Raw genomic sequence first — 20,333 nt, 5'->3', positions numbered from 1 at the left:
CGATGTATTTTACACTCCAAGGATGTTATTAGTGAAATGTTAGAACAACCAACTGTTTTATAATTCACCTGGAACATATTCCATTCTCTTTTGAGAAAATCCTTTTTTATCCTTGAAAGGACTTTATACAAAACAAATTTCATATTCAGATCTTCGGATCAGGGGAGCACTGGTTCAATCCCCACTGCAGTCAGCATGTCGTTGTGTTCCTGGGCGAGACACTTCACCCCAAATTGCTCCTGTGGGCATTTCCCAAAGTATGTAAGTCGCTTTGGGAAAAAGCTTCTAACAAGTGACATGTAATGATTGAATATTGCCTCCAAATGGCTCTCAACATGGAGACAGCTGAGATGTTGGCTAGTAGCTAACAATACTAACAGTTCAAACAGCCACATTGCTGACAGGGCTACCAGTGCTAACCAGAAGGTGGGCATTATGCTTCCACAACAACGCACTTGGTTGGGAAGTCTTTTTCATCGGTAACCACCGTATTACTTTTGCGTTCTCTGCTCAGCACACAATTACTCCACTATATCTTTAACAGAGTTAAAAAGTGTTGTTATATTAATGTTCTGAATGTCTTATAGATAACCTTTATAAAATATTTACTGTATGAGTAAATACTTCAGTAGCGATTCCCATTCATAATAAATAAGAGACAGCTCTATGTGTACAGGATGGGTATGTATCGGTCATGCACTTTCTTTCAGTTTTTTGCCTGACTTCATGCTCAGTGGACTTCATCCAGCATTGCCTGGGGTCTACCTAGCCAAGCACTCGGCCTGATACAACCTTTGATGCCTCAGTGCCCCTACTCCACATACATGCTCTTTGTCTCTTTGTATTCTTTGTTTTTTATTCCTATTGTCATAGGAAACACACTTCCATCTTTTCCATTTTTTTCAAAGAATGATTCAAATAATTCATCAATCACTACTGCTTGTCTCCAAGCATGAGATGTGGGTGTTGTGAGCGAGCATATTTTTTTTTAAAAACCTCCGGTTCAGCTAGATAAGGCTCTGCAATGTTCTTTAGCTGGAAGAATCACTCCAGTGGCTAGGATGAATATGAGACTCGCAGGCTGCAGGGCTGTTTGTAAAGGCCTCATTGACTTTTATTGTTCACACATCAAGTGAGGCAATAAACTCCGATTACAGCTGGACAATTACCATTAAAATGTGTGATTTATCATTGCAATGCGAACATGTTTATGTGGGATCAAAAAAGTTATGTTTTCAACCTTTTCCCATATGAAGGTTTTTTGCTCTTTTTTGTGTGCCAATTCAGTGCAAAACAGTGGTGAGTGCAGATATATACACACACAATTAATCTTGACACGTATATATGACGTGATTTGATAGAGGTCATAGATAGGCTACCCTTATTCCTTGGATAGCCGTGTGTTTTTTTTACAGGCTCTTACCTTGATTGATGCTCTCTGCTGTCATGATGCTCTTGTTGACCATTTGCGTCTTTAAACAGATACCCTCCCTCTATATATATCTCGCTCTTCACTCAACACACACGAACACACAACTGTTGCATTTGAACCTTATGATTAATGAGTCTCATATTTCTATCAGTGTAATCCAGGACAAGTTCTGTGGCATCATCAACATCTCCGTAGAGGCGCTGCATGATGTTATGACAGAAGATTCTGAAACGGGCACCTTCAAAGAGTAAGTATGCATGTTTCTTACGAGAAAACTAAGAATAATCATACAGTTAAACCTTAAACACACAAGTGAATTAAGTTTTTAGTTTTAGAAAGCTCATGCATGATACATGAAGATGTTTGAAATGTTATGAAGCTGTGACACTGCAGATTTGCTGTTGGGTTTTTGCTTTGATATATCAAAAACAAGAAGAAAGAATGTAACTTCTTGCAATAAAAGCAGTCCCTTACATTACAGCCCCCCTTTGAATGTGACACACTCTCCCCTCTGGCCGTCTTTCCAGGAGCATTGTGTTATTTTCTTTATAGATGTTAACCTACTGTACATGAAAACTCCTTGAATACTCCAGTGTGAACTAAAAGATTGGGCAGAAAGATTAGGATACATGTTTCTTAGTTTGAAGCTGATGTGTTGAATTGGACACCGAAGGACTTGTATGAGTAGACCCTCCACGTCTTCCCCCTGGATAATAGCTGAGACGCTTCCTTTCAACAATGGTTGTTATACCATGTGAAAAAGCTGTGACTCAGTCCTTTGATCTCACCATTGTCATTGTTGACTCAACGAACAATGGAGAAGTATTTTTAAACTTTTGAACATAGGACGAAAAAGAGTAAAACTGGACTTCTGGGCAGTAGCTAGTGGAGAGAATTGGTACCACTGCATTCCTTTGAGGTGCGTTGGTGTTGCTTAAAGAGAAACCTCTGAAGCTGCTAAATTCTCCACTAAGTTACCTGTTGGACTCTAACTGTGTCTGCTGTTTGGACATATGCGCTGTAGTGATATGAGAATTGTGAGAGTAAAACCAGTCCCTAGTTTACATTTGTTAACATTTCGATCACGTGCCTGGAACACCTCCCTAGGGAGGTGTTCCAGGCACGTCCAGCTGGGAAGAGACCAAGGGGTAGACCTAGGACCAGGTGGAGGGATTATATCTCTTCGCTGGCCTGGGAGCGCCTTGGGATCCCCCAGTCAGAGCTGGTTGATGTCGCCAGGGAAAAGAAAGTTTGGGGCTCTCTGCTGGAACTGCTACCCCCGCGACCCGACCACGGATAAGCGGGAGAAGATGGATGGATGGAACATTTTCGATCACCAGTTGTCAATGCAACATGTTAAAGTCACTAAGTGTGACATTTAAGACCCACTACCGTATCTCTCCTCACAATAAGGATGAAGTAAAAACGACAAAGGAAATAAAAGACTTTGCAGACTTGGACTGAGCTCAAAGGTTTTGCTTGTGATTCTCTCTGCATGCTGATGAACCAATCTGAATAGCAGGCAAGCAGGGCTGTGCATTACAGTGCCAGACGGTTTAGCCTTTTTAGTGTGTCTGTGTGAGTGAATGCTCACTGTTCAGAAATGTTCTCCTACTGTCCAGGTGTATGTGTGATTATTAATATTGAGTTGAATATTATTGTATTTGCAGCTGCATGCTGATGACCAATTTTGAGGAACCCAAGCTGAGTGATGATGAGGAGCCACCAACTGAGCAGGACAAGAGGAAGAAACTGGTCAGTGAAATACTAACACACTATTGTACAGTGGTAGATAAAGCCTTTTGTATTGTTTTAATTGTAATATGACATTTTTAGATGAATAGCTCCAATATTTTTGTGTTACATAAAATCACTTAACTAAACTTAGCCCCATTATTTAGAGACCAGTAAATATGTACTTCTCCAGTAAGCACAGAAAAAGGTGGTCACTTCATTCACAGCCAGTCAACAGTTTTAGAGCAACCTCTCAGCTTCAAAAGCTGCTACAGCTGCTTTTCATCATGCACACCAGTACATCCTCTTGGATGCTTGCATGTGTAATAATAGCCTGCAGTACGCTTCTAGTCACTTAAAGTAAGCACAGGTGTTGTTGAGTACTTTTAAATCGCCCCAAGTGGGGGATGTATACCAATTATCAGGACAATGGTGCATTTATGTATGAGGATGCATTCCTCTGCTGCTCTACGTCACACTGTGGAAGCTCAGAAATTGTAACACTACTTCACATTGTAAAACATATTATTTCATTATGATGTTGGTGTTTATTCATTTATATACAAATGTAATTTTGCTTGTGTTTTAATGAAGAAATACATATGCATTTATTTTGAAGAGTGACTTTGTGTGACTTATAGCACTGTGTGTGAGTATGTGTGTATTTGCTGGGCGGGATCCCAGTGCATTTATCACCTCAGCGCAGACCCTGACTATTTGCTCCAGGGAATAGAGCAGAGGAGACTTAAAGTCGCGCCTCGCTCTGCTTCTTAACCCGTGTGGGTGTGTGTGCTCGGGGACAGGCATGAATGCATGTGTGAGTGTCAAGGGTGTGCCGATGTGAGACAGTTTTCAGTTTGGAGGGGGAAGACAATTTGGAACATTTATTGTCTCTATTTTTATTTTTATTGTGTTGCTTCTCTTCTTGGCAGTGTGTGAATATCCGTGTAAAAGCATATCTGTGTTTTAAATGTGTATGTTTCTGCCAGTCTGAGAGTGCTTGTGAGAGACGGAGTATATTTTTAGTTCTAGCACATTCTCCCAATAGTAATAACCTCTAACTAGCTCTTTTGTGCATCAATGCATCACTTTGATTAATATATTCAAACAACAATGCTCTTGTCTGAGGAATCAAACATTGCAGTGCGTTGTGATAATATTTAAAGCAGTCACATCTACATTGCCTAATTATATTCAAAGAGTATTCACACTCAGGGGCACGCTACTTTGATCAGCCAACTTTTATCAGAAGCTGCCATGTAAGTCCACCATCTGTTAGGTTAGTTGTTGGGGTCTGCTGCATTGCCAGTCATGTAGCAGGTAAAGGAGGAAAGGCTGGCTATGAAAACTGGAAATGTGGACGTGAAATGTCCCCGGTCTGGGGAAAAAGAAGCATGAGCAAGTAAGAGAGTGAAGCAATGCCAAATAGATAAAGTTGGGCTCACCTTTATGCACGACACAGGTCAAAGAATGAATAGAATAGAGACTTGACTCACCTGCTTCTACATTTCCAGGCAAGTCCCAAATCCCCTGACTTAACCCTACTATGTTCCCTATTCATTCAGTGCATATGAATATTTTGTTGCACTCTTACTTATTTGCTTTCTGTAATTGTATGAACATTAGTGTCTTTGAGGGGTTGAACAAATATCATACAGAGGATCAAAGAATAATATGCCACATTTGTGTTGTATCCGAGTAATTGTTATTGCAAGTTTTCAACTTGTAAATAGCATTACATCATCTGAAAAACAGCATTTAAGGCAGAGGTTTTGGAATTGACATAAACAAATAGACAAGCGGCATCTGCTGATTGAGATGATATGATCGGCAGCTATGTTATTTTCTAAGGTATCCTTCTCTACAGCTCTGTATTTGCATAGCATATTAGACGAAATCTTTATGGTTTCCTCAAATAAATCTGGTAAGTTGTAAAAGTTGGCACAAAATAAAACTGAACATTCTAACTTAGTACACACACGTCCTTTTATTAAAAGACTTGATCCATCCTGGCAGAAATGTAACTTTCTGTTACATCCCACCCCTTCTTTTCCCCCTCATCTGTCCTTATCTCACTTCCTCACGCCTCCCCTTGTCAAGCAGTCTCATCACAATTTCTCTGCCTGCAGGTGATATTCGTATGATTGTACTGGTTTGTCTTGTTGAATTAGATTGTGTTGCTTGCTTGCGGGCAGCTGCAATCTTACATAAAAGATGAATAGAGTGAATACAGGGAAAAGGGAAAAATGGTTTGGATCACAAATCCAATAGTGCCGTCCCTTCTTTGTTACTATAGTTTACAGTTTTTATAGAATACCTTTTTATTAGGTCTTTAGGTGGTCCCCTTTGTTTATCCAGTTTGACCTCCTGGAATTTTTCCTCACTGGTGGTTATTACGTAATCTGTCATTCCTCTACCAGTTCCAGGGGCCTCATTTATAACGCTGTGCGTAGGATTCACGTGGGAAGGTTGCTTACGTAGTAGAAATCCAAAAAATAGGTACAGAAATGTTCCGACATTTTCCGATTCACAAAACATTGCGTCCCGGCGAGGAAAGTGCGTACGGCACTTCCTACGCAGGTTTCCCTTTATAAATCACAATCGACTCGAAATGCGGTGCAGCTTTTGCGGGCTTCACGTAACGCCCATATTTGCCTATAAATAGTCAAAGAAACGCCCATTCATTCATTCATTTTGACTGACTTTATGAAGAAGATCGCAGGAAATGACGACAGAACAGCTAAAAAAGACATCTCACACCGTGTCAGATTTTGGTTATTTTGGGGAGGTGGAGATAAATCATATTGTTTGGTGGATGCCGTTTGAACCAGAGTAGCAGCATGGAGGTCGGATCGTCACCAAAATAAATAAATAAGTGGTCCGAAAAAGGTTAATGACAAAAAAAATACACATAGCCTTCCTCAGGCAGTGTGTTTGTACCGGGGACAGGAGACACCCCCTTGATGAGAAACTGTAAGAAATGATCGGGGAATCCCTCCGGAGTGGAGTCATGACGACTGGATCTGAATTATGTTTTTGTATTTGGTGGTTTGTGTCCCAGCTGTCGATCAGCTGTGCGCAGCATCTCCACTGCTCAACCCCATGCAGCAACTCTATATCCACCAGTTAAAGGAAATACAACTAATGTGTTGTTATATTAGCTGTACAATTTTCCACATATGGTGTTCTTAGTTTCCATACCTCCTGTGTTTTACGAGCGATAAAGTAAAATAACTCGTTACTTTACTCGTTACTTTACTCGCAGCGCCGGCCCGCCCCTCCCTGCAGGCAGATCACGCAGACTGCTAAAGTTTCAAATGTTCTCTTTAGTTCAGTTTCCATTGTCGCATAAGACTGATCCAGATAGCTCCTGAATGTTTTCCTATCTGACCATGGCTGTCCTCTGTCTCCTGCTATCTGTATATTTTGCGCAGTCTATCTCTGCTCACGCTGTTGCGTCGGCGTGTTCTCCTGTGTGTTGGCCATGTGTTGCACTGGAACCAGACTGGAGCACACCGCAAAGACTTCAGCCGAGCACATACGAACTGCGCATGCGTGAGCGGCAATAACTCTCCTTACCAGCAGGCGGCGGTAGTGTGTATTCATCATTCAAAACAGGCAACAACCGGAAAACAGAGAAGAAGAACAGACTACATGATATAAACAAACAGCTGTGCGTTAGCTTCACCTTAGCATGTGTTCTTTGCAGGTGTTTGTTGAGGTTTGATTATGACTTATTTTAGTAAGTAACGAAGTAACGCGTGTCGGGGCAATGTTAGTAACTGTAGTGTGATTACTGAATTATAAAAGTAGCGCGTTACACTACTCCGCTACCGACAAAAGTAATATTATTACAGTAACGCGTTACTTTGTAACGCGTTACACCCAACTCTGCTTATCAAGTCTTGGCAAACGGCATAAAACACGATTAATCATGATGGTATATAAAACCATGCTCGTATCACAACCTATAGAAATGCAACGGCGTCAGTTTAGACGTAATTCTGTCCTCCTGCTTACCGCATCATTTATGAGAAAACATTTCATAACATTAACACAACATATTCGAGGTGGTTTTCAATAACATATCCGTATTTATTTATTTCTCCAAGTTATGTTTTTGTGTGCACTGAGGAGTCGCAAACAGGCGTTTGTTAAATCATTTTAAGATTGGCTTTAATCAATTTGTGAAAATGAATTCTTCATATATGATAAATGAGAGGTAACATTTTATTTATGGTATTATTTCCACATATTTCTCTCCATTCTTCCTTCTGCCAACGGCGTCGCAGTTTCTCGTCTCTCCCGTTTTTGTGCTTAGTACAAGTGCTTAGTGTTAGTATTTTATAAATCGCAAACATTGCGTAGAAACTGGCGTACGCCATTTTTTGAGGGTATATCCCTTTATAAATGAGGCCCCTGGTTATGAGTAGTTGTTTCCTGTAGATGTGAAAAGAAGCATGAAACATGTTGAAGCATGAGGAGTTGACACAGGCTTCAGTTAAACTCTGACACCTGCTGCTGGAGAGAATATTTTCTATTTGTGAAAATGAATTCTTCATATATGATAAATGAGAGGTAACATTTTATTTATGGTATTATTTCCACATATTTCTCTCCATTCTTCCTTCTGGTGTCGCAGTTTCTCGTCTCTCCCGTTTTGGTGCTTAGTGCGTACGCATGGGTTAGAGTTTGCGTGGAGGACCACACATTTTCCCGTCAAGTTAATCTTTTATAAATCGTAAACATTGCGTAGAAACTGGAGTACACCATTTTTTGAGCGTATATTCCTTTATAAATGAGGCCCCAGATCATTCTCTCTTAAGGCCCCTACACACCAATCTGACAACAAAGAACACGTCCCAATGGACACGACAGTTGTGTCGCCTCACGTCTCTGCGTCTTGGCCAACACTCGCACTGGAACACACCGCAAAGACTTCAGCCGACGGCCAAGTAGCACGTACGAACTGTGCATGCGTGAGTGGCAATAACTCTCCTTACCAGCAGGCGGCGGTAGTGTGTATTCGTCATTCAAAAGAGGCAACAACCGGGAGACAGACTGCGTGATACACCAAGAGAAGAAGAACAGACTGCGTGATATAAACAAACAACAAATAGCATGTGCGTTCCATTTTCACTCTACAACGAGAAGCTCATGGGACTTTCCCGAACCTGTGTCGAGAGCTGGAGTTAAAATGAAAATCTCAGATTTGCCTTCTTAATCGTTTGTTTGGATCCCTCACTCCCGTTTCGCTTCTCATGCACCGATTCGCTAAGCTGAACAGCCAATCAGAGTGATTTCTTTAGCCTTGGTGGCAGAAGGTGTCGGCACGGCCAAAAGGACTCGACGGGGCGGGACACACAAATCTGAGTAGGGCGACAGGACGCTCATCGACGGCCAGACATCTATTGACGGCCGAAATCGGCTTGGTGTGTAAGGACCTTTTAAGATGACCGTGACTGTACTGCGGCTGACAAGTCTGTAGCAATCTGTCCTTTTGCTATAGACTCAAACATAATAATTATAATAATACATAATGGTTATTAAGCGCTTTGCATTGACATTAGATTTACAGGTTAAACCAGGGGTCTCCAACACGTCGATCGTGAGCTACCGGTAGCTCGCAAGCCCTCAATAAGTAGCTCGCCAAGCAAATCCAAAATGTAAAAAATACACACAAAAAATAAAGAAATGTAATTAAAATAATCTACCCTATGCATAATCGAAACCTCAATCATAGCGAACTCTATCTACTTACTACAACTCTATATCTATCTAACACCCCTCCTCCCCCCACAATGAATATCAACCAATCACGTTCTTGCTTGATTTGCGGGACCAGCATTGCAGTCGGGAAGAAAGGCAATGTGGAGCAGCACCTCACCGCTTCATAAGGAGTGTGATCGTGAATTTCCTTCTGGCAGAATCTACACAACACATCAGCCCCATTGAACATAGCCTAGTCGTGCCAGCCTATACAACACATGAGGGGCAGAGTTTTACTGTGTGTGTGTTGCAACTTGCATATATATTTATTGCACTTGACGCACACGTACGCATGGTGTAATTTCTACTGGGACAGGGACATGTCCCCCCCACTTTTTCCAAATCCCGTTTGTGTCCCCCCACTTTACAAATATGTTTATTTATTTATTTCAACGCAAGCCGTCATAGCCGAGAGAGAAAGAGAGAGAGAGAGACAGAGGTGTGTATAGTTCCAATGTGTACTATAAGACAGAAAAAAAACTTTTTGAATGATTTGTTATTGGTTGTGATCATATTCTAAAGATTTTTGGATTATTGAAAAGTATACAGCTCCCTTTCATATGAGTGTTGAAAGTTGTATCCATAAATTCATGTTGTGCACAAAGTGCACCAGATAGATGCATTTAACCTCAACATTTAAAAAAATAAATATAAAATCTTCCCGGGGGTGCATGCCCCCGGACCCCCCTAGAGGATGGGAGGTCCACCCCCAAATAAAGCAGGTTCAAATAATTAACTTGCATACATTTTCTTTTAGTAACACTGAAAACGGGTCCCACAGACCCAAACTGCACGCAAAGGTTAAAGGTAAGCATATAATAATGTTAAATGTGCTAAATATATACACTGCAAAAAAACAAAAAAAGGAGTAAAAGTAGCTCACAACTTTTTTGAAAGTAGCTCTCATCCTAAAAAAGGTTGGAGACCCCTGGGTTAATCCTATTCACATTAACATGGCTGTCTCTAGGTCAACACTTTTTAAAGTTTGTAACTTCCAACGTTTAAAGTTGGATGTACTTTGTAGTCAGAAATCAAATGGATTCAAAGTCTTTAACTAAGTCAGAAACTAATTGGTTTAAAAGCTGTAAGGTCTGTAAAGGCAGAAAGAAAATTAACAATTTACACTTTGTGATTCATATTTTTCAATTCAATTCAAAACCTTTATTTATACAGATAAAACCCATTGAGATCATAGACCTCTTTTACAATGGTGACCTGCTTCAATTAGTTCCAAACATTAATACAAACATGACAGAAAACAAAGGACATTATATGATACTACAGTTTGTATACTAGTAGCATTTACAGACACCAATATTTTCTGATTGTATAGCGTCTATCCTAGCTTTAAAAACATGAAATGGAATCAAACCGCTTAGCTTCCATTCCTTTTGTAGACTGTTCCATGCTAGCGGCGCTGCGCATCTAAAAGCTGTATTTCCTAATACAGTCCTAGCAGTTGGCACATGTAATACAACCACAGCTTTAGATCTCAGGCAGTAGCCATTTACAATACGCTGTGAGATCAGGGAACAGATGTAAGACGGAAGTTTCCCTAACATTGCTTTATAAATAAAAAGATACCAGTGATTTAGCCGCCGTACAGTAAGTGAAAGCAACCCTGCCCTTGTATACAGGGTACAATGATGAGTCAAAGTCTTACAGTCTGTCACAAACCTTAGTGCACTATGATAGGCGGCATCTATCTTGGTGAGGTAATTGGCCGGCGCATTCATATAAAATAGATCACCATAGTCCAGCACAGGTAAAAAGGTCACAGTGACTAGCCTTTTCCTGGCCTCAAGAGAGAAACAGGACTTGTTTCTATAAAAAAAACCTAGCCTAACCCTCAGTTTTTTAAGTAGGTTATTTACATGCAGTTTAAAAGAAAGACAGTCATCAAGCCAGATACCAAGGTATTTGTAAGAGGTTACCACTTCAAGTTTTTTTCCTTGCATGGTTACAATATCTAAAACAGGCTCTGGTGACTTTTTAGCTTTTGAAAAGAGCATTAACTTGGTTTTATCCACATTTAAAAGAAGCTTAAGCGCTGAGAGCTGAGTCTGAACAGTGTTAAAAACAGTCTGTAATTTAACAACAGCCTCCTTAACTGAGGTACCTGCACAATACATCACAGTATCATCCGCATAAAAATGTAAGGTAGCTTCCTCCACATTATCACCCAAGCTATTAATATAAATGGAGAATAAAAGTGGACCTAGAACAGAACCCTGAGGTACACCATTAGAAATGCTCAACCACTCAGAAGTGAGCCCATCAAAGTGTACACATTGGGACCTTTCAGAGAGGTAGTTCACAAACCACCCCACTGCAAGGCTGGACAAGCCAATGCTGAGTAGCCTCTGTTTTAAAATGCGATGATCAACGGTGTCAAACGCTTTAGAGAGATCAATAAACAGAGCTGCACAACTCTGCTTATTATCTAAAAAACTAGTGATGTCATTTACAACTTTCATTGTGGCAGTGATGGTGCTATGTTTTTTCCTGAAGCCCGACTGATGTTTCGACAGGATATCATTTATACATAAAAAGTCCTTTACTTGCTCACTCACTAGTCGTTCAAGCACTTTAGCCAGAACTGACAATTTCGAGATTGGCCTATAGTTATTTAAAATAGTTGCCTCCCCTCCTTTCAGTAAAGGCAAGACATAAGCAGACTTCCATACTTTAGGAATTGTATTTGTGCTAAGGGAGAGGTTAAAAAGAGAAGTAAGCGGTGGAGCAATAAAATCTACAGCTATCTTTAAAAAGAAAGGTTCTAGGTTGTCCGGGCCAGCCGGTTTCCTAGGATCTAACTTGGATAAAACATCATGGACAACACCAACAGTAAAAGGGGTAAAACTGAAAGGGTTTTCCAGACCACATTGTTCAAGGATTGGAGCGTTCACAGAAGCAGAAGCACAGTCAGTGACAGAATCAAACAGCGAGCCACAAGACACAAAAGGCTTATTAAAACAATTGAGCATAGTAGCCCTGTCTGATATAATGCCAGATTCTGTGGTATTTTAATCCACTTTACTGCCTAAAAGGTGTTGTTTGTGACACCGAAAAGTAAAATGAAGAGAATATTAAATAGCATTATAAGCAGTATCAAGTTAAGAAAAGTCTGTCTAATTTCTGATGATCTGGCCCGCCCTGACCAAACTACCTTAAGCCTGCCGTGGCTAAGGACCTGAGGGAGAGCAGAGCAAACAACAAAAACCAAGTTCGTCTGGCTGGCCTTTCGATGGCTACTTTGCTAAGCCGTAGTCAGCGTTCGTACGGGTGCTGGAAATCCTTGAAAATGCTTGAAATGTAATGTGGTGTTTTCAAGGTTTGATAAGTGCTTGGATTTTGGGAATGGTGCTTGGATTTGGGACAAAGTGCTTGAAATTGTAAATGCTTTACTTTTACAATAAATTGCTGTCGCTTTTTAGATGAAAAGAAAGAAGTCGGAGCGTGCCTAATTGCTTCGCTTCTACATAAAACATCTCCGCCCCGTCCTTCCCACGCTATGCGCGTGACCTGCAAGTGTTTTTTTTTTACGTGTAACCTGGGCATTCTGATGAGTGATAGATGACAGTATGCCAGGAAGTTGCCGTTTCAACGAACGTTGGCTAGCAGAAGACAAATACAAGCCATGACTAAGACGTTTGCAAAAAAGACTTTCAGTTATTCACGATGCGCGAGTCTGCGCTGACGAGCCACATGAAAGGTACGCCGTAGTAGAGCTTTTTGGATTAGGCTAACGTTGCATGTTACGTTTGTTTAAGCTAGTAACGTTAGCAAGCTGAATAGCAAACTCGATGAGGGATAATTGCTTATGCAGGTGACAATCATTTCAGAGGAGCGTACCTATGTCAGTATACCACAAGATGGTTACAGTCGCCATCCTGTGGTGTTCAGAGGAGGAACCACTTACTGTTGTAATTAGACCTTAGCTTGTTAGTATGTTGCTATAAATTATAAACTGAGGATTTGACCGCGTCATTTTAGAAACAGGCTGTTATATAAAGTCTTGTAGTATAATACAAGTACAACTACATTTTGCTTTAATCCCACATAATTGTAGAAGAAACACAGTCTTCCTTTGAAGATGTATAAGACAGGTGTCTTGAGTAGTCAACATTACCTACAAATCATTGTACACATTTGTAAATATTATTTTCCACTTGTTACCATTGTGAGTCTATTTTGATGCAGCTCTGCGTGATTTTGTGGCTACAATTCTGGCTAATACGCTACCAGAGGTGGAATAAGTACTCAGATATTGTACTTAAGTAAAAGTACCAGAGTGTAGGAATACTCTGTTACAAGAATAAGTCCCTCAATCAAAATGTTCCTCAATTAAAAGTAGAAAAGTATTATCAAAATATAGTGAAAGTAGCGACAGTAAAAGTAGTCGTTGTGCAGATTGGTCCATTTCAGAATAATATATATGATATGTTTTATAATGATTGATCATTAAAGTGTTATCAAAGCTGGTAAATGTGCTGCTAGTTTGAATGACTTTGTATACTGCAGGGTAGCTTGTGAATTTACTCCAGGTGGAACTAAAGTCTGATGTAACACTTGATTATATTTCATATCATTCATCCACATCTGTAAAGTAACTAAAGGTATTAAATAAATGTAGTGGAGTAGAAGTACACCATCTACCTCTGAACTGTAGTGGAGTAGAAGTAGTACACAGTTGCATAAAATGGAAGTACAAGTATTTAAAAATGTACTTAAGTACAGTACTTGAATAATGCACCATGTGCACAGTGTTGGAGGGCTGCTCAACATAGCCTACACAAAAGAGCTGCTCCTCTCTGCAGCATCTGCCAGACAGAAGTATCACATGTGTCTTGATGACCAAAGCCTGATGGAGGAAATAAAAGCCAAACAGAAGAGAATGGAAGAAGACATAAGGGTCCTTGTGAAGTCTGCTGATCATGACGCAGAAAAAGCTGAGTCACAAGGAAAACTAAGCTTCATCTCCAAGTCCGATGGCCTTCGAAGAGCTGCTAAGGGAAAGGAAAGACATCTGGAGACTTTAGAGAGACAGCTAACGGACACACTCAAGGAACTGAGGACACTCCCTAATAGGCTGTATGCTATTTAGCCTTACCTTGAATGATTCAGTTCCGTGTTCTGTGCAGGTCTTTTGTTTGCTTTTTCAACTCAAGTTGGTTTGATTTTCACAATTTCTGATTGCTGATTCAATGTGAAGGAAAATTCCCATTTGAGTTGATACAGTATATGTGTGCATATAATGCACCCTTTGGCCTAACCTGGGAGAGACTTATGTTCACTGCCAACCTAAGGACCTCAAAAATGTTAATGTTTGTTTGGCTGATTGTTTTATATTGGCTCATCCAGGTTATATGGGATGCCCAGTCTACGTACAGATGGGTCACTCCTTTTGAAATATTAAACTTAGTTATTTTCTTTAATTTTTCATCCTCATGTAGAATGCTATCACGAAACACACATTTGGTTGTTTATAGCATAAAGAACATCTGATTTAATGTGAGGTAGGGAAATAATCATTTGAGTATAATATAAATATGTAATTTACAACAGCTGTAAGATGCTTTAAAAGCTTGAAAATGCACCTTGAAAATGCTTGAAAAGTGCTTGAATTTGACTTTGGAAAAGGTGTAAGAACCCTGCGTAGTAGATGCTTACGATCCGTACCTATTTATGATACAGTTTTCCAGAGTGGGCAAAAAGGTCCTACGCCCTTTATATTAATGGCGCATTTCCATTGCAGGGCCTCGCTCGGCTTAGTACGGTATAGTTAGGCCTTGTTAGGCCAGGCTCACTTTATGCTGCGTTCCCATTACAGTTTAGTAGCTGGGGCAGTAACTATAGTAACGCAGTGTAGGCGGAGCCATGACGTCATCTTCAATGCGAACCACAGCAAAACAACATTAGCACTCAAGCTCACAGCTCCTCATATCTGTTCAGAAACTAGACAAAAGTTAAACAAGTACAAACCACAGACTGTCTGTGTCATGGCGAATACAGTCGCTGGTTTATTTATTTCAGTATAGGCCGTTTGTGTGAGTGTGGACGGTCGGAGCATATACTGCGTTAGCTTAGCCGATCTCCATTTAGAAAACACGCATTTTAAAAGGTTTTTCAAGATGGAGGTTAAATAAAGTTCTGATTGGTCAATTCAGAACATGTGACACGTTGTTAATCCAGTAGTACAGATCGCTGTCAAGGACGGTAATGACCGTTGCTAAGGAGGATCAAGAAAGAGAAAGGAAGGGAGGGTCAAATTTAAAGAAAATCTTAATAATTCAATGTTTCCTCACAATTCATAATGTTTTGCAAATTATTTGACGGCCCACTTACACTGCCTTCACGGCCCACTAGGGGACTGCGGCCCAAAGGTTGGGAACCGCAGACTATAGCTCTACTACCACAGAAACATGCATAGATTCACTTTGAAACCCATCAAGTATCCTGAACAGGCACTGCAGAGATCAATTGTTCAGGACTAATGACAATGATCTCCAACCAATCAGTAGTCTGCAGTGTTTTAACTCCACCTCCTACTATTGTCCCTGTTCGCTTTTAATCCTGACAAGCAAGCAGGGACAATACCCTTTGGTAATTCGTACAATATTTTATCTTAATATGACTTTATTTTATTTTTATTTAGAATTGCAATAAACAGTATATTGTTTAAAAAGATAGTAGAAGATAATGAAAGCTCTTTTGATATATTTGGTCCAAATTATTATTATTTCTTTTAAAGATTCTTAGCTAAAACTCATGCATTATTGATGACTTAAATCTGATGGAAAACATTTTTTTATGATAACATCACATGTACAGTTTAATATTTGATTAACATAGTAAAGTGGGTTTAGTTTACCTTAAGATGTCCTAAATGGCTCGGCATTCCTCTCGATCGATCAAACGATTCAGCGGGCGTCTTCATGGGTGCAGCTCTAAGATTTATGGTCCAGGCAGCCTCACCAACACTGCTGCTGTCTCCTGATTTGCCCCTGAATTAACTTGCTGTGTTTTTCTGAAGCTAGTTTGTTTTGTGTTTTGGAAGCTGTTGACTGCTCCACTCTATCTTGTCAGGGATTTGTAAGGGGCCCCTTTCTTTGATCTGAGTGTTCCAGGCAACTACACTTCACTAACTGATGCTGTGTTGTGGCCTTGGTACATAATACATCATTTGATTCTTGTGCTCCATATATAAGGCCAGCACCATCAAACAAGAAGAGGGAAAGCCAACATCAAAGACCAGTAGGTACTAATGACATGGGCTCCCTCTGTGGTGCTTTGGTGGCACACACACATTCAAGCCTATTCTTTTTTTTCGACTACACACTACGTACAGGCACAGCTTAATATGCTGGGAGTAGGGCAATGACTGATTAGACTCCAACATGAAAATAAGAGACAAAGGTGCACTATTTCACACAACTGTGCAGTTAAAACATGGTTATAATGAGGGACTGGTTGTTTAGACGTATCACTGAATATTGATGGAGGCCAGATATGGTATCTTTTTAGTTTTAATCTTGGCAAAACATGGACCTTAATTTCGTTTTTTTTGCTGTCTCATGGTTTACGCTACTAATGCGCAAGGTTGAATGCAGGTCTCTTCTGATAGGGATTTTTGAAACAAGCATTTATGTGTCCCTCATCCCTATTCCTATTGCACTTTATATATTGTAGCTGCTACATTGTACTGCCATGTGGTAAATGCTTGTATGCTGCTCATGCTCTTTCTGCATATCATGTATTTATTGTTGCCATGTATATAACTGTCATGTTCATAAATGTTGTATGTGACGGGACTACGGATAGAAATTAGCTCAAAGCTAAAATCCGGCTCATTTACATTTGAAAGCATTATTTTGTTTAAAGTGTTCATCAATGTGCATTGTCCCGGTTCAAATAAACGATTAAATAAAAAATGGTAATATCTGCAGTGCTGCAGCAATGCAGATAGGGTTAGGGTTTTGTTGTTTTTCTGCTAATGTATAGAAATTGTCTTTCAAAACTTCTGCTACCAATCTGTATGAAATTGAAATTGTGATGCACAAAGGACTGAAGAACATTTACAAAAAAAAACTCAACACCATGTTGTTACAAATATGTTTCCTCTTACCCTCTCTAGTGTCCCGTCTTGACATTAGGCTTTGTGCCGACACATTATCAGACACATTACTTCTTATTGCTTTATATATATATATATATATATATATTGGAGGCACACAGGGGCAGACCAATTACATACTCCCATTTTAAAAGCCTCATTAATCTGTTTATTGTTTAATGTAGTTTCGATTTATTTGAACAGAATGCTTGGTTTAGTCATTTATAGCATGTGCTCAGGATGTGTAACTGATGAGTTTTTTTGTTTCGGACAATTAGGCTAATGAGGTGTTAGGAGTGCTTCTTTCTGATGTTGGTATTGCACATATGATAGAATAATAAACATTATGCTCAGAGTTAGATCGTTTGTATTTTAGATTTAAAGATGATTATGCCAATTTTGAGTGAAAAATGTATACATTGAACATTCAGTCATTCTGGGAGCAGCAGAAGTTGATTGTAGCTCAGAATTATAACTCTTTAGACAAACCGGTTCCAGAAGTTTGTGTAGCAATTTTGTCATGCCATGAATTTGTTATAGACAGTACATGTGTTGAATTAAATGCATAAAGAAAACCAAGGTTACTCTAGACTAGCAGTTCCCAACCATGGATGTATAATAAGAACTGGATACAGCGTCGGAGGCGGGGTCTCGTTCTTTACTATGAGAGCTCCTCATTGGCGCATGAAGGCAAAATGGCCCAACTTTTGAGATTACCCGTCATGCCTGGCTGTCAGGGCAGAAATCCCCGTATGTGCGCTCATAGAGCATGCGCAGTTGAGTTGCCCCTTAAGCCCCGCCCCCCGAGCTCCCACTCTCAGCTCACTAGAATTAATGGAGAGAGAAAATAAATCTAGATTCGGCTTTTAGTTCTTTTTACAACTTTAAGGACCGAATGATTCTAATAAGGGCTATAAAATAGTTCATACTGGGTAGTTTATTTAAAAAATGATCCACCGAATTACAGACGTCTCTGTCCCAATGTTAGTCAATGGGAAAAAGTATTTTTGGGCCGGATGACGTCACAGACTGATACGGAAGTTGCAGTACCGCCGTTTGGACACAACGAATATTGGGCACAGAGTCCAGCGCACTTCCTGGGGGCTTGTTCCCAACCTGTGGTCCGCGACGGCATTGCAAGTGGGCTGCCAAATAATTTGCAAAACATTATGATTTGTTTGGAAACATTTTCATTATTAAGATTTCTTTTTATTTTAACCTCTTTTCCTTTCTCTTTCTTGATCCTCCTTAGCAACGGTCATTACAGTCCTTGACAGCGGTCTGTACTACTGGATTTACAACATGTCACATGTTCTGAATTGACCAATCAAAACTTTATTTAGACTCCGTATTGTTTATGGTTGAATGTGGGCCGCGAACATTTTTTAGATTCTGAAGTGGGCCCAGAGTTGAAAAAGGCTGGCAAACGCTGCTCTAGAGCTTACAAGGTTAATGTTGAATGTAAAGTGCATTAAAAGGGAGTCTGTCTAAGGGCCGCCCCTGGCCAACTTGGGGCCCCAAGCGATATTGTGAGATGAGCCCCCCCCCCCAACCAACAGGAGTGAAAACATTTTTTTGGGAAACAAAGTAGGCTACTTTGCAAATATAATTCCTGTTTATTATTATTATCAACACAGTTACTTTTTTATACAGTGAGGTAAATGTGCATGTATGTCGTTCAGTATGTGTTTACAGGTGAATACGTCTGCATTTCCTGCCAAATACTAGCCTCAAAAAGATTAAAATATAATTAATGCAAATAAACTACTTCTACTAATAATCATAATCAATTCAATAATATAAATACTATATTATTTTTATTATAATATAGTTGTAAAATAGTCAAGACAAAACATGCTTATGACATGCTCAAAACTGATATTTCTTATCTGTATTCTAGTTCCCTCTGTCAGCAATGTATCAACAACTACACACACATTTCTATCAGTATTTCTCTGTGTTGTGGTTCACATGATGATGACTGTCACTGTTAAGAGTTAAGGGGAGAGGCTGAGCATCACCATGAAATGTGCAAATTGACATAAAAATGAATAAAAGGGGAACAAATGCTCCATGTTTTTTAGGCTGTAAACTTTAACTGTTATGTAAGCCAACTAGACAGACAGTTTATCACTCTTCCTCCTGTACATCAGCAGATAAAAGGCATCACATACTTGAATGAATGTTAAATAAAGAATGCTGGAAATAACTGCATCTCCATTAGCCTGTATGCTCTGCAGAGACTGCCTTCTTCATGTCGTGAATTGCAGCTGATGTTTTAATATGGCAATTGGCAATTTGACTTATACAACATTCGCAAGTTGTACATTTGACTCATACAATAATAACCAACCTTCGAGTGATGCTCTAGTTTCTTCATGTTTTTTTTTTTCCCTCTTGCTTGTGCCCGACTGAAACTGTCTTTTCACCGACATCTCTTCACCTGCACTAGTGGCCGTATCAAAGCCGTGATTGGTCAGATCTCGATTCATTGCAACGGTGTCGGGTTACAGACGTGCTCCCCTTGTCACCTACTCGCACTCTTGCGTTTCAGCGGGGGGTGCGCGGAGAACTGCGCACAGCAGCTGAGGCCCTCTGGGCTGGGCCCCCTGCGCAAGGCGGGGCCCCATGCAGCCTGCGTGATTGGCCTGTAGGGAGGGGCGGCCCTGATGGTACATTAGGGGTTTTGGTTGTGCCCATCTAATGGTAAAAAGTCATACTCAACTAATTTTTCTTAATAAATCATTTTGTGAAAGTAAAAACCCTACAGCATATTTAACTATTTTTTCCCAATAATTTTAACACAGTTTTGATAAGATTCTGAACTGCTAAGTATGGAGCATGGTAAATCTTCACCATCCTCTCTCAGTAATCAAAATGGGGCTTAAGTTAAAACTCCAATCAGAGGAGCTCCTCCAGTCAAACGGTAACTGATGGAATGGCGCTATGAAAGGATCCCATTACACGTGCGTGCTTTGAAATTTGAGAAGAGGAAGATAAAGAATGAAACCTCTTACATTGTTTCCCTATGGCTGTTATTGCTCTGAGTGAATAGAAAAAAATGTCCAGCACTTATTAATTAGTCATGAAATTTAGAAATGAAAAAAAGACTGATTTAGTTCCCCTAAATGACAATTCCATTAAATGAGGATGCTTTGATGTTTAAGAAAGGAAATAATAGGAAATGATATCTTATTATTATTACCCTGTGGCTGCAGGTGAGTGAGAGAACTGAAAATGCTTTGTGAAGCTTTGATAAAGTACCAATTAGTCCTGGAATTG

General features: G+C 40.0%; 1 protein-coding gene across 1 annotated transcript in view; it reads left to right on the top strand.

The window, feature by feature from the left end:
* ipo11 (importin 11) overlaps positions 1 to 20,333 on the top strand; it is a 147,607-nt gene that overhangs the window by 107,231 nt on the left and 20,043 nt on the right. Inside the window, exons 28-29 of the mRNA XM_034234866.1 lie at positions 1,584 to 1,679; positions 3,103 to 3,187. Coding sequence (XP_034090757.1) covers positions 1,584 to 1,679; positions 3,103 to 3,187 — 181 coding nt within the window. The remainder of the gene's footprint in view (positions 1 to 1,583; positions 1,680 to 3,102; positions 3,188 to 20,333) is intronic.

This window comes from Gymnodraco acuticeps, unplaced genomic scaffold, assembly GCF_902827175.1.
Source record: "Gymnodraco acuticeps unplaced genomic scaffold, fGymAcu1.1, whole genome shotgun sequence".
Classification (NCBI taxonomy): Eukaryota; Metazoa; Chordata; class Actinopteri; order Perciformes; family Bathydraconidae; genus Gymnodraco; species Gymnodraco acuticeps.
This window is presented reverse-complemented; position numbering and strand designations above follow the sequence as displayed.